Raw genomic sequence first — 20,598 nt, 5'->3', positions numbered from 1 at the left:
AGAGAAGAAGAAGAAGAAGAAAGTCTCAAAAACAAAACAAAAATCCAAATTATTCGGGGCTGGAGAGATGGCTCAGAGGTTAAGAGCACTGGCTGCTCTTCCAGAGGTCCTGAGTTCAATTCCCAGCAACCACATGGTGGCTCTCAACCATCTAGAATGAGATCTGGTGTCCTCTTCTGGTGCGCAGGCACACATGCAGGCAGAATACTGCATACATAATAAATAAATCTTAAAAAAAAAAAAAAAGTGAGCTGTGATCCCTAGCTTTTCAAAGTAACTGGGTGTGTTACGAGGATGCAACTCAGAGCTTTGGCACTTGCTATCAAGTGTGTGGCTCTGGGTTTGATTTGTACCAGCATGACAGCAACAACAAAGTAATGCAGTACAAAGGAGGTGAGCATCCAATTTCCAAGGGGAAACTGAAAACCAAGGGGGCCAGAGGACAAACCCTGAAACGCTTGTCCTTGTAGTCCCTCTCTCTGTCTCTGTCTCGGTCTCTCAAGTCACGAAGGTCCTTATCGTTAAGACGATGATCCTTCTCAAAGGCCCGGGCAGAGATTATCCTCCCACTGCCAATCCTCCGTCCACCAAGCAGGCGAAGCCCATCACTGTCTTTCTCCAAAGGACTTCCAGAGCGCCGGGAGCTAACAGCAGCTGTCACATGGCAGCCACCTCCAAAGCTTCGTCTCTGTGGGCTGAGAACAACATCTAAGTCATCTTCTTTCACACGTTCTCGTGGATCTGAAAAGATTCCAGAAAGACAAAGTAAGCAAACTGACAAATACCATGTTTATGGCTGCAAGGAAGACACAAAAATGACAGAAGGGAGGCATCAATAAAACTGGGCTTATCAACAGATTCAGGGTTAAAAAAAAAAACAACTTATTTTTGTCTATATGCATATACTTTGGCCCATGTGTGGAGGTCAGAAAAATTTTTATGGGGATAGCTTCTTTCCTTCCACCACATGGGTCTGTAAGAACTGAATACAGGTTGTCAGGCTTGGAAGCAAGTGCTTTCACCTGTTGGGCACTAAAATAATTAAGGGACCCCCCCCCTTTTTTTTTTTTTTTTTTTTGAGAAAGGGTTTCTGTGTAGCATTGGCTGTCCTGGACTTGCTTTGTAGATCAGGCAGGCTCGCCTCAAACTCACAGAGATCCACCTGCCTCTGCCTCACTGAGTGCTGGGATTACAGGCATTTGAACTGCGGCCGGCTCTCACTGGCTTTTTATAATTATTATTTTTACATTAAATTTTAAAATAGTTGTATATATATTTAAGTTAGTCTTATTTTCTCTTCAGAGAAACAAATGAATTTCATAATAAATGATTTTCTATGATTAATCTACCCTTCTTATGAGTAAGACTTTTTATATAATTTTTAGAAAATCTTTTGCCCCTTAGTAAAACAACATGTTTTTTTTTTCATAATTTTATTTTTCTCATTAGTTACATTTTGTTAATTCTGTATCCAAGCTGTATCCCTCATTCCCTCCCCAATCCCACCCTCCCTCCCTCATCTCCTCACTGCCCCTTTCCAAGTCCACTAATAGGGGAGGACCTCCTCCCCTTTCATATGACTCGCTTTTGTCAAGTATTTTCCGGACTGGCTGCAAAGTCCTCCTCTGTGGCCTAACAGTACTGCTCCTCCCTTGGGAGGTGGGGAGGTCAAAGAGCCAGTCATTGAGTTCCTGTTAGAAATAGTCCTTGTTCCCCTTACTATGGGAAACCAATTGATTACTGAGCTATCACGGGTCACATCCGAGCAGAGGTTCTAGGTTTTATCCTCTCATGGACTTTGGTTGAGTGTCCATCTCAGAAAAGACCCTGTGCCCAGATACGTTTGGTCCTTGTGGAGCTCCTATCCTTTCCACTTCAAACTCCCCTTCTTTCATATGATTCCCTGCACTCTGCCGAAGGTTTGGTTGTGAGTCTTAGTATCTATTTTGGAGCACTGCTAGGTAGAGTCTTTCAGATGCTTTCTGCGGTAGACTCCTGTCATACGTTCAATGCATATCCCATTTGTCTTTCTAAATGAGGATACATCATCATACCCCATGTCTGCTTTCTTGATTATCTTCTTTAGGTGTATAGATTTCATTATGTTTATCCTATCTTTTAGGTCTATATAAGCGAGTATATTCCATGTTTGTCTTTCTCCTTCTGGGATACTTCACTCAGAATGATCGTAAAACAACATGTTAAAACAACATTTGAAAAAAAATAAAATGCTTAAAAGGCAACGAACAGTGAACAGATGGATATTCACACCCCAAAGATCTTTTATAGTCAATTTGTATGCCTGTAATCTCTGCACATGGGATGCTGAAGAGAATTACAATGAGTTTAAATCCTAAAGTTGGTTTCTTATTCAACATTTAATTTAAATGAATCTAAATGTGAAACTTAAACTATAAGAAACTTAAACTATAAACTATAAGAGAACACCTTTACTGTTGGTTAGGCAAAGTGTTCAAAGTGTTTTTGAAGCACAGCAATAAGAGTGCTATCCATTATGAAAGCCTATTAAGTAAGGTTTTCTCTGAGTTTAAAACTGTTCTTTTAAGACACTGTTTAGAAATACAAGACGGGGACCGAACATTTCAAAGCACATTTCTCAGAGGGGACCTGAAACCAGTGTATAAAAGTTCAGGGACTGAGGTGGGTGAGGATCATTGGGTGTGGTGGTGCAGGCCTGGTCTCCAAAGTCCAGGACAGTCAGGTTTCTGTTGCACAAGAGGAATTCTGTCTCAAACAAACAAACAAACAAACAAACAAAAAGAAAAAAAAAAAAGAGCTGGGTGCAGTGGTGCACACCTTTAGTCCCAGCACTCAGGAGGCAGAAGCAGGTGGATCTCTGTGTGTTCAAGATCCAGCTTGGTCTACAAAGCCAGTCCAGGACAGCTAGGGCTACACAGAGAAACCTGGTCTTGAAACGTCCCCTTTACCCATCAAAGGGACTAATAGCTGTAAAGGTTGCTCAGTGGTTAGTTAATGCTGTTCTTCAGAAGTCCCCTAACACCCACATAGCTGATCATAATTGTCCTAATTCTGTCTGCAATCCACAGAATCCAGTGCATTCAGATGTACATACAAAACACTGTACATAAAATCCCTAAAAAAAAATAATAATAATAATTTTTTTTTTTTTTGAGATAGGGTTTCTCTGGAACTCACTCTGTTGACCAACCTGACTTCAATTTAGAGACCTGCTGGACTTTGCCAGCCAAGAGCTGGGATTAAAGCTGCTCCTTAAAAAAACAAAAACAAACAAACAAACAAAAAAACTTTGTTTATTGAGACAGGATTTCTCTGTGTAACAGAGCCCTGGCTGCCCTTTTAGACCAGGCCTCAAACTCACAGAGATACATCTGCCTCTGCCTCCGAGTTCCTTATATAATTCTTAGCCAAATTCCACAGCCAGACCACAGGCCAAGCAAGGTGAGTTCTGTGGAAGAGTGGAGGTCAGGGACACCACAAGAAGACCTACACAGTAAACTAACCTGGGCCCACGGGGGCTCACAGAAACGGAACCACCCAGCACAGAACACGAACAGGCTGGACCTAGGCCCTACAGACAACGTAGTGGAAGTGCAGACTGGTCAACGCACGGGCGTCTACTGCCTGCCACTGGCAGCAGACTGTACATCTTGGGTGCTCAGATGCCAGATCCTCAATACTGCATGAGAGAGTCACTGGCTAGCGTCCAAAAGGGAACTCCTATTTCTAAACTTTTTTGACTAGAAGGAAAAAGTAGGTTTGTTCACCATGATCTGACATTTCTGCCTACAGGAACTTCTGGGTCAGCCAGTTCAGAGACCTGCTTCTTCCAATCTTCTTAGTGGCCTTATGGGGAGCTTGGAGCCTACCGCATCTTTACTGAGCCAAAGAGCCTACAGTCTACCTCTGCCACTGGGTCCCTTCCACCTGGCTGGGCTCCTTGTCAGGTCCAGGGGAGGATGCACGCTTAGTTGTGCTGCAACTTGACCCTGGGAGAGTTGATACACCTTGGGGGTCTTCCCTTTGAGAATAAGGGGAGGGCGTGTGAGGGCAGGACGGGGGGGTCAGGCTGTAAAGAAATGAAATCAGTAGAATAAAATGGAAAAAAAAAAAAAAAGACCAGTGAGCTGGGCATGCTGTAGCATGTCTATAATGCTGAGTTTGAAGGTCTTGAACCTCCCACCCTCAAAAATAAAAAAGAGCCTAAAGGGGGCAAAAAGATGTCTCAGTGGACAGAAGTACTTGTCTATAAACTAAAATGAACCTAAAAAGAAATTAAAAACATAAGCATTCGTTTTCTGACCTCCTTGGATAGACAGCGCGCACGCACAGGCGCACATACAGCCAGGGTACAAGCACATGCACACACGCATGCACATAAAAATAATAAATTAATCAAGATTTTAAAAGTTTGGCAGTTTCTTAAAACATTAAATATATATAATTGCCATAATACTTCTAGGTGAGATTAAAACTCCTATATACAGCTGGGCATGGTAGCACACGCCTGTAATCCCAACACTCTGGGAGGCAGAGGCAGGTGAATCTCCGTGAGTTTGAGGCCAGCCTGGTCTACAAATTGAGTGCAGGACAGCCAAGGCTACACAGAGAAACCCTGTCTCGGAAAAAAAAAACATTCCTATATATATACTGATACTTCATAGCAGCTCTGGTTGTAACAACTCAAGTTGCTCTTCACAGATAAATGGAAATGATGATGAATTCATATAATGAAATACTAATAGGCAATAAATGAAATGAACAACATTGATAGATTCAGGTATGATTCACTGACCCAGAGGTTATCCTCAAATTTGAGTACAACATGGGCTACATAGTAAGTTCCAGTCCAGCTTGGGCTACAGAGTAACCTTGTTTTCAGAAATATATAGTAACAATTTAGTCATGTTCAATTTTAGGGCAGTGAGGAGGAGGGAAAGGAGGCATTAGAACACTAGAGCCCTTATAGGGCACACATGCCAAAACAAAGGTATGTTGTATGTAAAGGTTCTATATGTAAGTTCAATTTCAATAAAGTTAAGAAAAACATGTCACAAACAGAAAAACTAGAAACTGAAGTTGAGCCCAAGTAAGAAAAACTTGTTTGTCTGTGTATTTGTCTGTCTGTCTGTCTCTCAACCAGACACAGCTTTTCATCTTAATTATTTTTCAGAGAGTGTCTCATCATGTTGAAGTCACAGAGATTTGACTGCCTGCTTCTCCTTCCGGAGTGTTGGGATTAAAGACATGATCTACTAGCCCTCAACAAACAATTCTTTCTTGAAGGTAAGACAGGCTCTCATGTAGACGAGCCTCTAATTCAGTATGTAGCTGAGGGTGAGCTCCAACTTCTGACCCTCCTGCTTTTACCTACTGAGTGTGTGGGTCAAAAGTTTGTACTACTGTGCCCAGTTTACTCAGAGAAGGAACTGAACCCAGGGTTTCAGGCATGGACAGTAGGCAAGCACTTACCATCTGAGCTACAGCAGGCTGCCTTAGTTTTCTTTTCTTGGTGCTGTGATAAAGCACTCACCAACTTAAGGAAAAAAATGTTTATTCTGTCTGATTGTTTAAGGATACAGTCCACAAGAGCAACAAAGCCAAGGCTGCAACAGCTTCAAACAGCTGGTAACATATGTACACAATCAGGAAGCAGATACGGATGAATGCATACTCATTTTCTCCATTTCACATAGTCCAGAATCCCCACAGAGAATAGTGTCTGGGTTTTCCTGGGGCTGGAGTGACGGCTCAGAGGTTAAGAGCACTGTCTGCTCCTCCAGAGGTCCTGAGTTCAACTCCTGGCAACCACATGGTGACTTATAACCATTTATAATGAGATCTGGTGCCCTCTTTTACAGTGAAGGCATACACGCAGACAGAACATTGATACAAAATAAATAAATAAGTCTTAAAAAAAAAAAAAAAAAGATGAGTTTTCCCATACCAGTTAACCAAATGAAGACAATCCTTCACTCACAGGCATGCACAGAGGCTAATAATTCCTTTAAGTGTCCTGGAGGATTGTCTCCTAGGTGATTCCAATGTACCAAGTGTCAACACTATCGTAACAGCAAAGACACTTTATAATTCAAAAGCACATAGCTTAACTTGCCACCGTTAAGAAAACCATCACTCTGCTAACTGTGAGAAATACAACTGATAAACTAGTTTTCTGATGACATTTCTCTTCAATACATAAACCTCTGGTAACTAAGAATAAAACCCTCACACTTGGGGAGGCAGAGGCAGGCAGATCTCTGTGAGTTCAAGGCCAGCCGGGTCTACAAAGAGAGTCCAGGACAGCTAAGGCTACATAGGGAAATCCTGTCTCAAAACAAAACAAAACAAACAAAAAAAAAAACATCAAAAATGGAAAACAAACAACACCAGGAGCTAGGAGCATGTTCCCTAAATCAACTACCGTTTATTTACAATGACTGTGCACCTACCTGCTATTCTGCGCACCAGGGAAGGTCGGTCTGATTCTGGCTCTTTCTTTAGACTTTCCACTGGCGAGCTCCGCCCTGAAGCTGGGTAGAGAGAGGCATGCCACTTCTCAGGGTCCCAGACACCATCACTACAGGTTAAAGATAGCATTAGTTAGTGTTTGAAGATTAATTCTAATAGGCCCTAATTTCTAAATTCCTTCAGGTTACATGAAAACATTCATGGTTGCTTCAGAGTGATTACCCTATTCAAGATGAAACAGAAACATTATTACTTTAGTAATAGTTTGTTGATGATCACATAACCCCAATAGGTACTTGAAAATCAGGAGTCTGTACACAAATGAAACCAGCAGTCTATAAAGCCTGTGCTCTGTATGAACTACAGTATCTGTCCACACAAAGACCTTCCCAAGTTCTGTAGAAACTGTTTTACTCCTTTAGCACAAGTACCTGCTAGAAAGTGTGGTGCACATTTTTCTAGATTTAGTTTGTTTGGGTTTGTTGTTATTTTGGACTCTGTCTCACTATATAGAACTTGCTACATTATGTAGCCCAGGCTGGCCCCAGATTTATATAGATCCTCCTGCCCCCAACTCTAAGTACTGAGATTACAGGCATGCACCACCACACTGGGCTGGAATTTCTATGTGTAGTCGCAGTTTTTTCCTAAGTAGGCCAACTCTTAAATCCTCCTTTTCCCTCCCTTTGTTTGTTGGGATTAGTCATGAACTCACTGCTTGAAAAAGCAAGTCAACAGTTATCAAACCTTTCCAACAGAGATATATCATCTAGATATTATCTTAGGGTCTCCTGACGGAGCCAACAAATGCTTGCTCTCAAATGAGAAGAAAGGTAAAAGAGGAAGCTTGTTGTCCACTCTTATCTTTAGTACTGTTACTAGGTACAATATCTACTTTAGCATGAAAACTAATATAGTAATACAGGATAACTATTCTATGCAAAGAAAAAAAATTAATAATAACATTTGAAGTATACAAAGGATATTTATTTATTTATTATGTACACAATGTTCTGTCTGCATGTATACCTGCATGACAGAAGAGGGCACCAGATCTAGATTGTTGTGAGCCTCCATATGGTTGCTGGGAATTAAACTCAGGACCTCTAGAAGAACAGCCAGTGCTCTTAACCTCTAACCCATCTCTCCAGCCTAGGACTTTAATTTCAATGAAAAACAAACAAGCCTATCTTGAAAACTCCTAGCAAATCAAAGTAGCCATTATTCTGGTACCATCACCATCAGCAGAATGAATATGGCACACAACAGGCTTCCTTAAGTCTATTTATAGATTTTAAAAGTCTGCTTAGACTGAAGACATAGCTGATGATAAAAACACTCATCTAACATGGGTAAGACCTTGGGCTGATGATAAAAACACTCATCTAACATGGGTAAGACCTTGGGTTCCATCCCTAGCACTAGGGGTGATGAAATGTGGCACACTGAACCAATTAAATACGACACGTCATAAGTAGAAATACTTATATGTTATAAGTAGAAACCCACAAGATAGCAGTGGTGGCCAGAACTCAGGTGGGAGAGGCAGGCAGATCTCTGAGTTTTGAGGCCAGCCTCATCTACAGAGTGAGTTCCAGGACAGCCAGGACTGTTACAGAGAAACCCTGTCTCAAAACAAACAAAAACAAAAAACAAAGATAGCTAGATAGTTAACTAAGACTGCCAAGCAGGGTGGTGCAGGCCTTTTTTCCCCAGCACTTGGAAGGCAAAGGCAAACAGATCTCTGAGTTTGAGGCCAGCCTGGTCTACAGAGCGAGTTCCAGGACAGCCAGGGTTATGTAGAAAGCTCTTCTCTCAAAACAAACAAACAAACACACATAACAAAAAGAAATTATTAAGGTAACCTTAAGAAATATAATACAGAGTTATTGCACATTTTCAGATCATTTTTAGCTAGCTTCCTCAAACCAAAGACTTTAGCCTTTTCTTAAGGAACCTAAGATACAATAAGGCTAATCTGAAGAGCTCTTTGATCAAGGTCTCAGAACCCTTCTTCAGCATCCTCAACACACAGTCTTAAAGAAGTAAAATCACAGCAAGAAGCACAGGGTCTGGGGAAGAGACCCTGGCAGAAAGACTCCTGGGTTTAAATCTGCTCTGTGACTGTAACTGAGTCATTCTGTAGTTTAGCTGTAGTGCTGGTTAGTTGATGGCCATTTATTAACAACTTTCCAATAATGCAATTCTTTTTTGTTTGAATAAAAATTTACTTATTTTAAATTTACTTTTTGATTTATATGTATGTGTAGTTGTGCATGTATATGCACACGAGTGCAGTGTCACTATCAGCCAGGGGTGCCAGGTTTCCCTGAAGCTGGAGTTCACGGATGGCTGTGACCCACCTGAAGTGTGCTGAGAACTCAACCTGGGTTTGTTAAAAGGGCAGTACAGGGCTGCAGAGACGGCTCAGAGGGTAAGAGCACTGGCTGCTCTTCCAAAGGTCCTGAGTTCAATTCCCAGGAACCATAGAAAGACTCACAACCATCTATAATGAGATCTGGTGCCCTCTTCTGGAGTGCATCTGTACATGCAGGCAGAACACTGCATACATAATAAATAAATCTTAAAAAAAAAAAAAAAAGCTCAGTACAGATGCTGAGCCACCATTCTAGCCCACAACAATGCAATCCATAACAGTAACAGTCATACCTGTCATATTTCTCAGAGAGACATGATGGCCTCCGTTTGGAGTAGGGACGTTCTTTTATATCCAAGAGTTCCTCCTAAAAACATAAATCATATGAGAATTTTGAATCACATTTCTCAGGCCACATACTTGCAATTTATTTCCCTTCTGTGTACCTTAAGCAGTTAACATTGGCCTTGAACCAATCCTCCAGCATCTACTTCCTGAGTCCTGGGGTCACAGGTGTGGCTTTCTCATGATTCTTAGAATTTTGGATTTAAAATTCCAAAAAGACTAGAAATGGATCAGTGAACTCATAAGAATTTCAAACAAGATTATCAAGCATTGGTGTTTTGCCTGCATGTATGTCTGTGTGAAAGTGTCAGATTCCGGAGTTATAGACAGCTGTGAGCTACCATGTGGGGGCTGGGAATTGAACCTGAGTCCTCTGGAAGAGCAGTCTGTGCCCCTAACCACTGAGCCATCTTCTCCAGTATATATATCCCCTTAAGTGTAAAAAGTTGCAAGAATAAAAAAGAGCACCCAAATACTTAAGAATTTTTTATTCGTGTGTGCATGTATGAATGTACATGTATGTGTTGTACAAATACACGTGACTGCATCCTCAGATACCAAAAACAAATTTCAGATCTCTCAGAGCTAGATCACCAGATGTTTATAATAATAACCAAGCTTGTTATGTGGGTGCTGGGAACCTCTGGTCCTCATGTTCACATAGCAAATGCTCTTAACCGCTGAACCATCTCTCCAGCCCTTATGCATTTATTACACGTATGTCTGTGTGTGTGGCATATTCATGTATATATTCATGTATACTCATTTAGGAGTATACATGTGTTTACAGGTACATATGGAGGCCAGATGTTGAGTGTATTTTCAATCTTCACTTTTTTCTTTATTATTTATTATGTATACAGTATTCTGCCTGAATGTATACCTACATGCCAGAAGAGGGCACCAGGTCTCATTATAGATGGTTATGAGCCACCATATATTTGCTGGGACTCAGGACCTTTGGAAAGAGAGTTAATGCTCTGAGCCATCTCTCCAGCCCCTCTAGTTTCACTTTAAAAAAAAAAATTGGGCTGTGAGCCAGGCAGGTAGTGGCTTTAATACCAACACTTGGAAGGCAGAACAGTCAAATCTCTGCGAGTTCAAGTTCAGCCTGGTCTACAGAGTGAGTTCTAAGACATCCAGGGCTACAGAGAGACCCTGTCTTAGGAGAAAAAAAAAAGTGTATGTTTTTGTGTATAATGTGTTTGTATATGCAGGTTTTGAGGTTAAAAAATAAATGGTATAGAACTGGTTTTCTACCTTTAACATGGGTTTCTGAGATTGAACTCAGGTGATTTTAGATGGGGTGTGATCTTGTCAGGAACCCTGCCCAGCTTTTGATGTAAGGGCTGGGGATCTAACTTCTTCTCCTCATATTCCAGCCTAAAGATAAAATGCTTTATCTATAGGTTGTCTTTAGTACCCGCTTACCTTTACTTAGATTGGCCTGTTAACACCGTCAGCAATCTGCTGCATCCATCCATTCATTGTTTTTACAAGAGTTTATTACGTAGCCCTGGCTGTCCTGGAACTTGCTCTATAGAGCAGGCTGGCCTCAAACTCAGAGATCTGCCTGCATGGGGTTAAAGGCGCACACCTCCACACCAGCATTACTTGCTCTCTTTAAATACAGCATTTTAAAATCACTCAAGAGTAAGCTGTTCAAGTTATGATCCCTTACACATATATTTTAGTGCTCATTTCTGTAAAATGAGACTATTCCTTAGGATTTATTTTACTTTTATTTATATGTAACATGTGTGCACCTGTGTGTGTCTGAAGAGAACAGAGGAGGGCTCCAGATCTCCTGGATTGTCAGTTGACTGAAGTGGATGCTAAGAACTTCAGAAAGAGCAGCACATGCTCTTAATCCCTGAACCCTCTTGACAGCCCTAAGAATGAGCATTTCTTTTTTTTCTTTAAATTTATTATGTATACAATTTTTTTGCCTGTACATGTGCCTGACGGCCAGAACAGGGCACCAGATCTTATTATAGATGGTTATGAGCCACATGTAGTTGCTGGGAATTGAACTCAGGACCTCTGGAAGAGTAGATAATGCTCTTAACCTGAGCCACTTCTCCAGCTCCAAGAATGAGCATTTCTCAAAAACAACATTTACCCAATTTCTTAATAATCTGATTTCACAGAAAATAAATTTTGTTCTTTTTCTTTTTTCTTTCTTTTTAAGACAAGGTTTCTCTGTGTAGCCCTGGGTATCCTAAACTCACTCTGTAGACCAGGCTGGCCTTGAACTCACAACATTTGCCTGCGTCTGCCTCCTGAGTGCTGGGATTAAAGGAAAGCACCACCACTGCGTGGCTCACAGAAAATAGTGTAAGGACTGTTTTTCCATAGGCCATTTCCCCTTATCTCCCTGTCAGCACTTGGCATTACATTGTAGTCCACGCTCTTCTTCTATTAACTCTATATATTGATATGGACTCAAGATTCCTAGTTTTCGTAACACCTCCCTGTCAGTTCCCAGGTGGTCCCACTAATCCACCTTTCAAGGTCCTAACAATGAGGCCACCACCAGGCAAGTGTCAGGTGTGTGCTGGATAAAAGGACCCCTGCCTGCCTCCCCATCTCTCTGTCTCTGCTCTCAAGGCTCTGTTCCCGTCTGTCTGCCTGTGTACATGTCCAATCATCTGCCTTTACCCCTCCTCCTGAAGGCCCTAACTCCTCTCCCTTTGCCCTCCCCCAAATAAACTTCCTTATACCAGATACGTTGCATGGCATAATCATTCTTGTAACACACTCACACACTGTTCTTTTTTTTTTTTGGAGACTGGGTCTCTATGTAGCCCCGACTGTCCTGGAATTCACTATGTAGACCAAGCTGGCCTGCAACTCACAAAGATCTGACTGTCTCTACTTCTAGAGTGCTGGAATTAAAGACACGTACCACCACACCCAGCTCAACAGTCCTTAATTCATGAATATCCTTAATTATTTTAGTGCCCAAACAGTCCCAGATTTTGCCAGGGAAACTTCAAGCAGGCCATGTGCCCAACCTTTAGTGAAACAATCGCTGCTTTCTGTAGGGCACAGCAGTTACACACTTGGGACACCCAGCACTCATGAGGCCGAGACAGGAGTATCAGTTTCAGGCCAGCCTAGGTTACATAATGGTTCTACGTCCCCAAAAGTAGTAAATAAATAAACGGGCAACACTGCCCTTCTGGTTTATCTTGTGCCCATCCTGCCTCACCCTGGAGCCAGCCATTTCTATCATCAACTCCATTCCTTGAAGGGTGGAATGGCACAGGAAGTCAAGGCCTAGGAGCTGGGTATAACCTCATTTGTTTGTAATTTAAGTCCTTTCACCAGAAACAATAAGTAACTGCATCTGTATATATAAACTACTAATTCATGTAGCGGCTTATATAAATGAATAGCTACAAACTCTATTACCGCTTACTAGCACACACTTAATCATTTATAGAAGAAAACAAATTACACCACAATTCATGAACTTTTGTATGATTACAATGATCCAATTGCTTTGTAGAACATAGCAGGTACCACTACCAAGTGACTTGTGTAAAGTACCCTCTTCAGCCCTGAAAGACAGTGCATACTGCTTCTTAGATGCTGGGCTAAAGCCGGGCAGGGTGTGGCACCCCTGTAACCCAGCACTCTGGGAGGCGGAGGCGGAGGCAGAGGCAGATGGATTTCTGTGAGTTTGAGGACAGCCAAGACTACACACAGAGAAACTCTTATCTCAAAAAGCGCAATCAATCAATCTTGGGCTAAAAATGAAGACCAGCTTTGCTCTCCTGACCTACAGTAATCACTGCACACAAGTACAAAGTGTCTTGTAAGATATACAAAGCCTCTAAATGTTTTTAGGACAGCAAACTGCCTTATAACCAGAAGACTGTAGAGTCTTAAACCAGACTATCTGGGGAGCCGTGACAGCACATACCTGCAGTCCTACTACCACTCAGGAGGCTGTAGGAACACAGAGCTCAGCCTGGGTTGGTCTGTCAGTGAGATCTGTCTCAAAAACTAAGACTCAAGCCAACCAACCAAATAACAACAAACCACCCATGGTATCATCACACCTATACCGTAGTTTGAATATACTCACAGATTATTGTTTTCTTGTTTTGTTTTTCTAAAGACAGGGCCTGTATAGCTTTGGCTGTCCTAAAACTCATTATGTAGACCAGGTGGACCTCCAACTCACAGAGATCCACCTGCCTCTGGCTACCGAGCCCTGAATTAAAGGTGTGCGCCACCCCCTTCCACCAGCAGAAACTCTGAGATCTAGAGCTTATAGCTTTCTGCCTTTAGTAGAAGGGTCTGGAATGGAGCTGAGTAGCAAAGCACTTGCCTAGCATTCATAAACCAAGGTGTTCAATCCCTAGTACAAAAACCCAAAAACCAAAACCTCAAATTTCCAGTAGAAATGGGAAGGAAATTAGAAAATATCAAACTGCAATTTTTCTGCTGCTAAAAGTAATTACTATCCTTCTCTCCAAGGGCAAATACTGAGCTAAGACTCCTAGTTCACAATATAACTCACACTTAAATGCATATCCCCCCCCCCAAAAAAAAAAACCAAGGTAGTGCTCTATTTGTAACATTTATCCCTAGGAGATAAGGAACCTAAGTACAAGTCACTGAGTAACAGTATTTTAGCATATCCACAAACACCTAAGAGAAAATGAATGTGGTGACGCATACCTGTGATCCATGCACTAAGGGGCTAGAAAGGAGTGTGAGTTTTGGAGACATCTTGGGCCACAAGATTGTGCCTCAATAAACCATTGCCACTACCACCACCAAAAACTCAAAAAGCTCACAAAAACAAAAAACCTGCACTTGCCTCAAACAAGCAACAATAAAACTCAAATTAACGGAGCTGGAGAGATGGCTCAGCTGTTAAGAGCATTCATTAGCTGTTCTATAGGACTGGGGTTCAATTCCCAATACCCACATGGCAGATCACAACTGTCTGTAACTCAAAAGTTTGAGTAGATCTGACTCCCTCATCCAGACATACATGTAAGCCAAATGTACATAAAAACAAAGAAACAAACAGGGGCTGGAGAGATGGCTCAGCAGTTAAGAGCACTGGCTACTCTTCCAGAGGACCTGGGTTCAATTCATACATAGCACACACATAGCAGCTCACAACTATCTGTAATTCCAGGTGCAGATCTGGCATCCTTGTACAGAAATACATGCAAACAAAACATCAATGCACATTAAAAATAAATCAATCTTAAAAAATAGTTTAAAAAATATCAAATATCTACACAGAGAAACCCTGTATCAAAACCCCCACTTCTCTCCCGGAAAAAAAAGGAAAAAGGAGAAAAATGTAGAAAAAACAAAACCAAAAACAAAAAAACAAAAACAAATTAACACAGGTAAACAGTTTTACAAAAGTAAACAAGGAGGCTGGTGAGATGACTCTTCAGGCAAAGGCCGGATTTCAATCCCTGACACCTACATGTTAAAAAGAGAGCTGATTCCCATATATTGCTCTTTGGCTTTCATACATACACACGCACACGCACATATATGCCAGTATGCACAAACAGATTTTTTTTAAGACAAGAAGCTAAAGAAATGATTACAACTAAATGAAACAATCATAAAGTAGTTAAAAAAAAAAGGTGGAGGTAGTTGGGGGGGTGGGGGGAGAGGGAGTGGCACAAGCCTTTAATCCAGGCACTGAAAAGGCAGAGGAAATCTGTGAGTTCAAGGCCAATCTTGTCTACAGAGGGAGTTCTAGGACAGCCAGGGCTATACAGAAAAATCTTGTTTCAAAACAGCAAAACAAAACAAAAAGGTGAAATAAAGACTTCAGCTAATACCAATATTACTACCATGGGATCTTTAATTATAACAAACATACTATATACTAAAATACCAAGACAAATAGAGAAAATGAAGTGAGGGGCATATAAGAAGCCTCAATGTATACAAAATTAACTAAAATCTATCAAAGGGCAGGGGCTGTAGCTCAATATTTTTGCTTGGCCAGCATGTGGAAAAACTAGACAGGAAAGTAAAAAAAGGTGTGGCTGCTGTGGAATATGTTTCCAGTTCCTCGAAAAAGTTAAACATCAAGTAATCCCACTCCTCAGTAAATACAAATAAATAAATAAAAACAGTCAACCCCAGATGCTCACAAAAGCCAAAGAATAAAAATAACATACATGTCTATTAATGAATACACAAAACATGATATAACCAACCACCAGTGAAATATTATTTAGCAATAAAAAGGACAAAATTATCATACACAGAATGGAATACAAAAGAATATTAAATAACAGAAAAGAATGACTTCAGATTGAGCCTGGAGAACATTACACTAACTGAAGGAAGACAAAGTCTACAATTCCGTATATATAAATGTTCTGACAGATAAATCCACATAGACACAAAGTAGGTCAATAGTTGCTAGACAACTGGAGGAGAGGACTACAATCAGAGTTAGTTTGGAAATGAAAGTGACCTGGAAGTGGACAGTGATGTATAGGAATAAGGTTACTGTGTAATGCAAATGCTGATTTCTGTACCCCCATATCTGTTGCAATCCTCCGGTCTCAATTTTGTATAAACACTGTTCCCCAATTGTCCTTCGATATGCCAATAAAGCAGAGTACAGTCGATTGCTGAGCAGGGCAGCGAATAGGGCTGGACTTCCTGCCACCTGGGGAAGGAGGAGTTAGAGGAGAAGTAGGGGATTCAGGCAAGGGCTGAGATCCAGGAGGTATCAGAAGAGATTCAGCTGAGCAGACAGAGCCATAAAGTGCAACTATCTCAGAGATGTGCGCTGGGAGGAAGCCAGACCAGCCTAGAGAGTCAAGAATAATTACTGCTCAGCTGTTGTGCTGTAAAGCTTGATAAACAAATAATATAAGAGTCTCAATTATTGAGTAATAGTCAGGTTAAGAGAGAAACCGAGAAAACAAACACAATTTTATAAAAATAACTCCAACAATGATGATCACTGCACAACTGTGATTTTACTAGATTAAACAGCTGAAGAGATTTCACACTTTTAAACCACAGTGAGGGACTGGAGATGGCTCAGAGTTTAAGAGTGCTGGCTGTGGTAGAGTGTCTATAGAGGTTCTGAGTTCAATTCCCAGCAACCACATGGTGACTCACAACCATCAGTCCCCTCTTCTGGGGTACAGAAGTATATGCAGGCAGAACATAATAAATATGTAATAAATCTAAACAAACAAAAACAAACCACAGTGAATTACACCATTTTGAAGTTTATTTAAATACAGCCAGGTAGGGGTTGGCAAAATAGCTCACTGAGTTGGTACACTGTTTGCCTTTGAAGCATGAAGCCCAGATTCTGCATGCTTTAAAAAAAGGGGGGTGGTGCGGGGGGGGGGGGCTGGAGAGATGGCTCAGTGGTTAACAGCACTGGCTTCTCCTCCAGAAGACCCAGGTTCAATTCCAGCACCTGCATGGAAGCTCACAACTGTCTGTAACTCCTGTTGTAGGGAATCTGACCCGCTCACACATGTAGGCAAAACACCAATGTATGTAAAATAAAAATAAACAAATTTGAAAAAAGAAAAGAAAAGAAAAGAAAAGAAAGAAAGAAAGAAAAAAGGGCCAGGCATGGTTAAGACGGAGATAGCCAGATTCCTGGGGTTCACTGGTTGGCCTGCTAGCCTGATATACTCCACAAGGTACAGGACAGACAAAATAAGGTACACCACACCTGAGAAATGGTACATACAGACACATGCATGAAGACAAAACAACTCCTGGGTTATAATGACAAACTCTACAGGAAACAGAATTTCTCATCTGGAGAAATGGCCAGTTTTGTGGCTTCAAGGAATATGAGATGACCCTGCTCAAATCTGTACATACTTGGACTAAGTAGTGAATGCTCATACTTTCAAAACAACTCTGATGCACCTCAGAGATTAAGAATTAATGTTAGGGGATGGAGAGATGGCTTAGAGGTTAAGATCACTGGCTGCTCTTCCAAAGGTCCTGAGTTCAATTCCCAGCAAACACACGGAAGCTTACAATTACCTATAATGAGATCTGGTGCCTTCTTCTGGGGTGCAGGCATACATGCTGACAGAACACTGTATACATAAATAAATAATTAAGTCTTAAAAAAGAAAGGGGGGGAAACAAAAGAATAATGTTACGAGACCTGGTGGCACCACATAACTTTAATACTAAAACTCAAGAAGCAGAGGCTGGAGGAGCTCTGTGTGTTTGAGGCCAGCCAGGGTTATGCTAGAAGACCATGCCAGAAAAAAATAAATAAACAAACATACAAACAAAGAAAAAAGCTGACAAAAAGAGAAACCAAAGCTGATTGATGGTGACAAACCTTTAATTTCACCTTTAGGAGGCAGAGGCCAGCCTGGTCTACAGGTGTAGCTGGTCTTTGTTACTTTGTGGTTTCTTCTTCTTCCCACCCTTTATCCCATTTTCACCCCCTATCTACTAGATAGGCGAGAAAGGGGAGAGACAGAGATCCCCGAATCTAATTTTTCTTCTTTGAGAATAACTACTAACAAACTACAAGCATTCCCTGAAGGAACAACATCCACCAACCCCACCTATTGGGGCATTTATATACTCTCTGAAAAATTCCCAGAATTCCAAATGTCTGAGAACTGCAGAAACTATCTGCAATTGGCAAAACCATGCCTTTGCTAGAGCACGAGGTAAATCAGTCACTTGAGTTTGTCTGAAGTAGGCCTATAACCCCATACCTGGGGGTTAAAATGAAAACATATTTTTATATATTTTTTTTTAAAGAAATCAAAATTCCACAATTCTCACTATAGCCAGGGTTACTCAGAGAAACCCTGTCTTGAAAAGAAAACAACAAAAAGAAAATCCCTACAACTAGGGGTGTAGTAAAAATCTTGCTTAGCCTGAGTGAGGCCTTGAGCTTTATCCTTGACACCATGAAAGAAAAAATAAATTAATGCAGCTGGACATAAAAGGTTGACATGCTTTTGATCCTAACACTATCTCTGTAAATTCAGGACAGCCTGGTCCACATTGCTGTTATAATGTTCTTCTGGAATGTATACAATTTGCCCTTGTTCATTCAAATGCTGATTTCTCTACCCCACTATCTGGTTTCAATCTGGACACTATTTGGACACTGCATTATGATGTTTATTCTAAGCATCACCTGTCTCAAGTTTGTGTAAACATGCCACCATTTGTTCTCTGTATTTTCAATAAAAGGACCAGCCAGTGCTGAGCAATGGAGAGAATGGGGTGGGACATCCTGGTCTAGAGGGGAAAAGAAGGAAGCAAGTGGGAGGATTCAGAGAGCAGAGATTGGCAGGAGAGGACCTGGAACCAGGAGGAGAGATGAACCAGACCTAACATATGACTAAAAGCAAGTATAATGTGGGAAATCTGAATGGGAGTAATTATGTGGGCTTGGAGGTTTAGGATGGAGTAACTATTGTCCAGCACAGTGCTCTAGGTTAATTAAATAAATCCTAGTCTTTGTGTAGTGATTTGGGTATAGAGCTGGTTTAGGAATAACCACTGTTTAACTAAAAGATAAATCAATAATAAATATTAGTAATCAACAACTCTACATAGTGAGTTCGAAGACAGCTAGGACTACACAAAGAGACTGTTTCAAAACAAAAACCCAGAAACAGAAGAAAAAGAAATTAATGTTTTAAATTGAGTATGTTTCTCAAAATGTGGCCCAAAATCTACCTGAATATTTAGGTAGGTAGAAGCCTTCTTGCTGGGTTTAGAAAGTTTAAATGTACTACATTCCAGCAATGTCAAGACACGTAAGACACTATGAGCTAGATCAGCACAGCTCCTTCCTTCCTTCCTTTCCTTCTTTCGTTCCTTCCCTCCCTCACTTTGTAGATCTGGCTGGTCTTAAATTCAGAGATCCACCTGCTTCCGCCTTCTGGATGTTGGGATTAAAATTTTGTATCAGACAGCTTGCTCTTTAACTATGTACAGAACTCTTTCTTGCCTTTGATTCTTTCAGTTACTTGAGAGAGGTGTTCTTAAAATTACCATCTCACCAAAAGCTCTCAACACCAACTATTCTTTGAAAGGGACTCCCTTTAAAGGGTATTTTCAAAGAAAACTTTCAATTTTGGCTGAAGATAAAAATCCTTGGGAATTGTACATTCTTCTGAGTATCTACTCCTATTTCATCAGAATGTGAGAACACTGTTCTGTAGACTTTAAACAAACCATGTACCAAACCTCTGGAATCTTCCCATCAAGATCAGAGGATTTAGCACTGGACTTCCCACTTTTTGCACAGGTTACTAAAACATAACCAGGCAGAAACAAGCTACTAATTAATTGCCCAAGAATCACACACTCAAGGAAGCTGTGTCAGCCTCCCTTAAAAACCTTGTCAAGCTTCCCAAATCAATCAATCTGGGAGATACTAATACAGACACCCACTTTGGTAATTAGTGAAAAAGGAGAATATGAGTAAGTCTAGAGAGAAGTCCAAAGAAACAATCCTTTTCCAAGAACCCCACAGGGAAGCAGCATTAGCATTCTGACATCCCAAAATCACATATGTGACCCTGCAGAAGGGGCACAAGATGACTCTATTTTTTGTGAAATGAATTTGATTTTTTTGTTTGTTTCAGACAGGACTCTCTATTATACAGCACTGGCTGACCTGGAACTCATTACATAGACCAGGCTGCCTCAAACTCAGAGATCCACCTGTCTCTGACTCCAGATTCCTGGAATTAAAGGCATGTGTCACCACGATGGCTCTGAATTTGATTCTTAACAGTAGCAAGTTCAGTATAATTAAGGTGTTTTACCTTTTTAAACCAAGACTTTATTGTACTGTTAAGTTCAAAAGAAGTGACCTAGGCTCTTCCTAAAGAAGACCCTTATCATGACACCAGCCATTAGGTCGAGGCCCACCTCTGGTCTCCTTTTCCATGTGCCTATCAATATTGGGCCCATCAGACTTATGGTAGTGATCTGACATTTTACTAGAACTTTACTAGAGATAAAGTAGCTTTAAAAATAGATAATGGAGCTGAGGAGATAGTTCAGTGGATAGGAGTAGCTGCTCTACAAACTCAAGGACCTGAGTCTGAATCCCCAGGACACATCTAAAAATCAGAGTATGCCTATACCCCAAAATAGTGATAGAAAACAGTGGACTCCACAAGCTTGCTGGCCAGCCAGGCTTACCAAAAAAGGGGCTTCTGATTCAGTGAGGGACCATGTCTCAGGACAACAAAGCAGACAGCAATAAAGACATAACATCCTGATCTGTGCATGGGTGTCACTATCTATATACTCAGACAGGTACAACGTACACATCCAGCCACTGATGCCCAGACAGACAGACAGACAGACACACACACACACACACAGAGTGCAAAAGAGTGCACACTGGGTAA

At 41.1% G+C, this 20,598-nt stretch overlaps 1 protein-coding gene across 3 annotated transcripts in view; it reads right to left on the bottom strand.

Moving 5' to 3' along the window:
* Positions 1–20,598, bottom strand: part of Eif4enif1 (eukaryotic translation initiation factor 4E nuclear import factor 1) — a 46,848-nt gene that overhangs the window by 21,416 nt on the left and 4,834 nt on the right. For all 3 annotated transcript variants that reach the window (XM_060365527.1, XM_021652058.2, XM_060365528.1), the window contains exons 3-5: positions 9,142–9,215; positions 6,453–6,580; positions 449–741 (exon numbers count right to left, since the gene is read on the bottom strand). In XM_060365527.1, coding sequence (XP_060221510.1) covers positions 449–741; positions 6,453–6,580; positions 9,142–9,215 — 495 coding nt within the window. The remainder of the gene's footprint in view (positions 1–448; positions 742–6,452; positions 6,581–9,141; positions 9,216–20,598) is intronic.

Source organism: Meriones unguiculatus, chromosome 12, assembly GCF_030254825.1.
Source record: "Meriones unguiculatus strain TT.TT164.6M chromosome 12, Bangor_MerUng_6.1, whole genome shotgun sequence".
NCBI lineage: Eukaryota > Metazoa > Chordata > Mammalia > Rodentia > Muridae > Meriones > Meriones unguiculatus.
The sequence above is the reverse complement of the archived record's forward strand: the minus strand, read 5'-3'. Positions and strand labels throughout refer to the sequence as shown.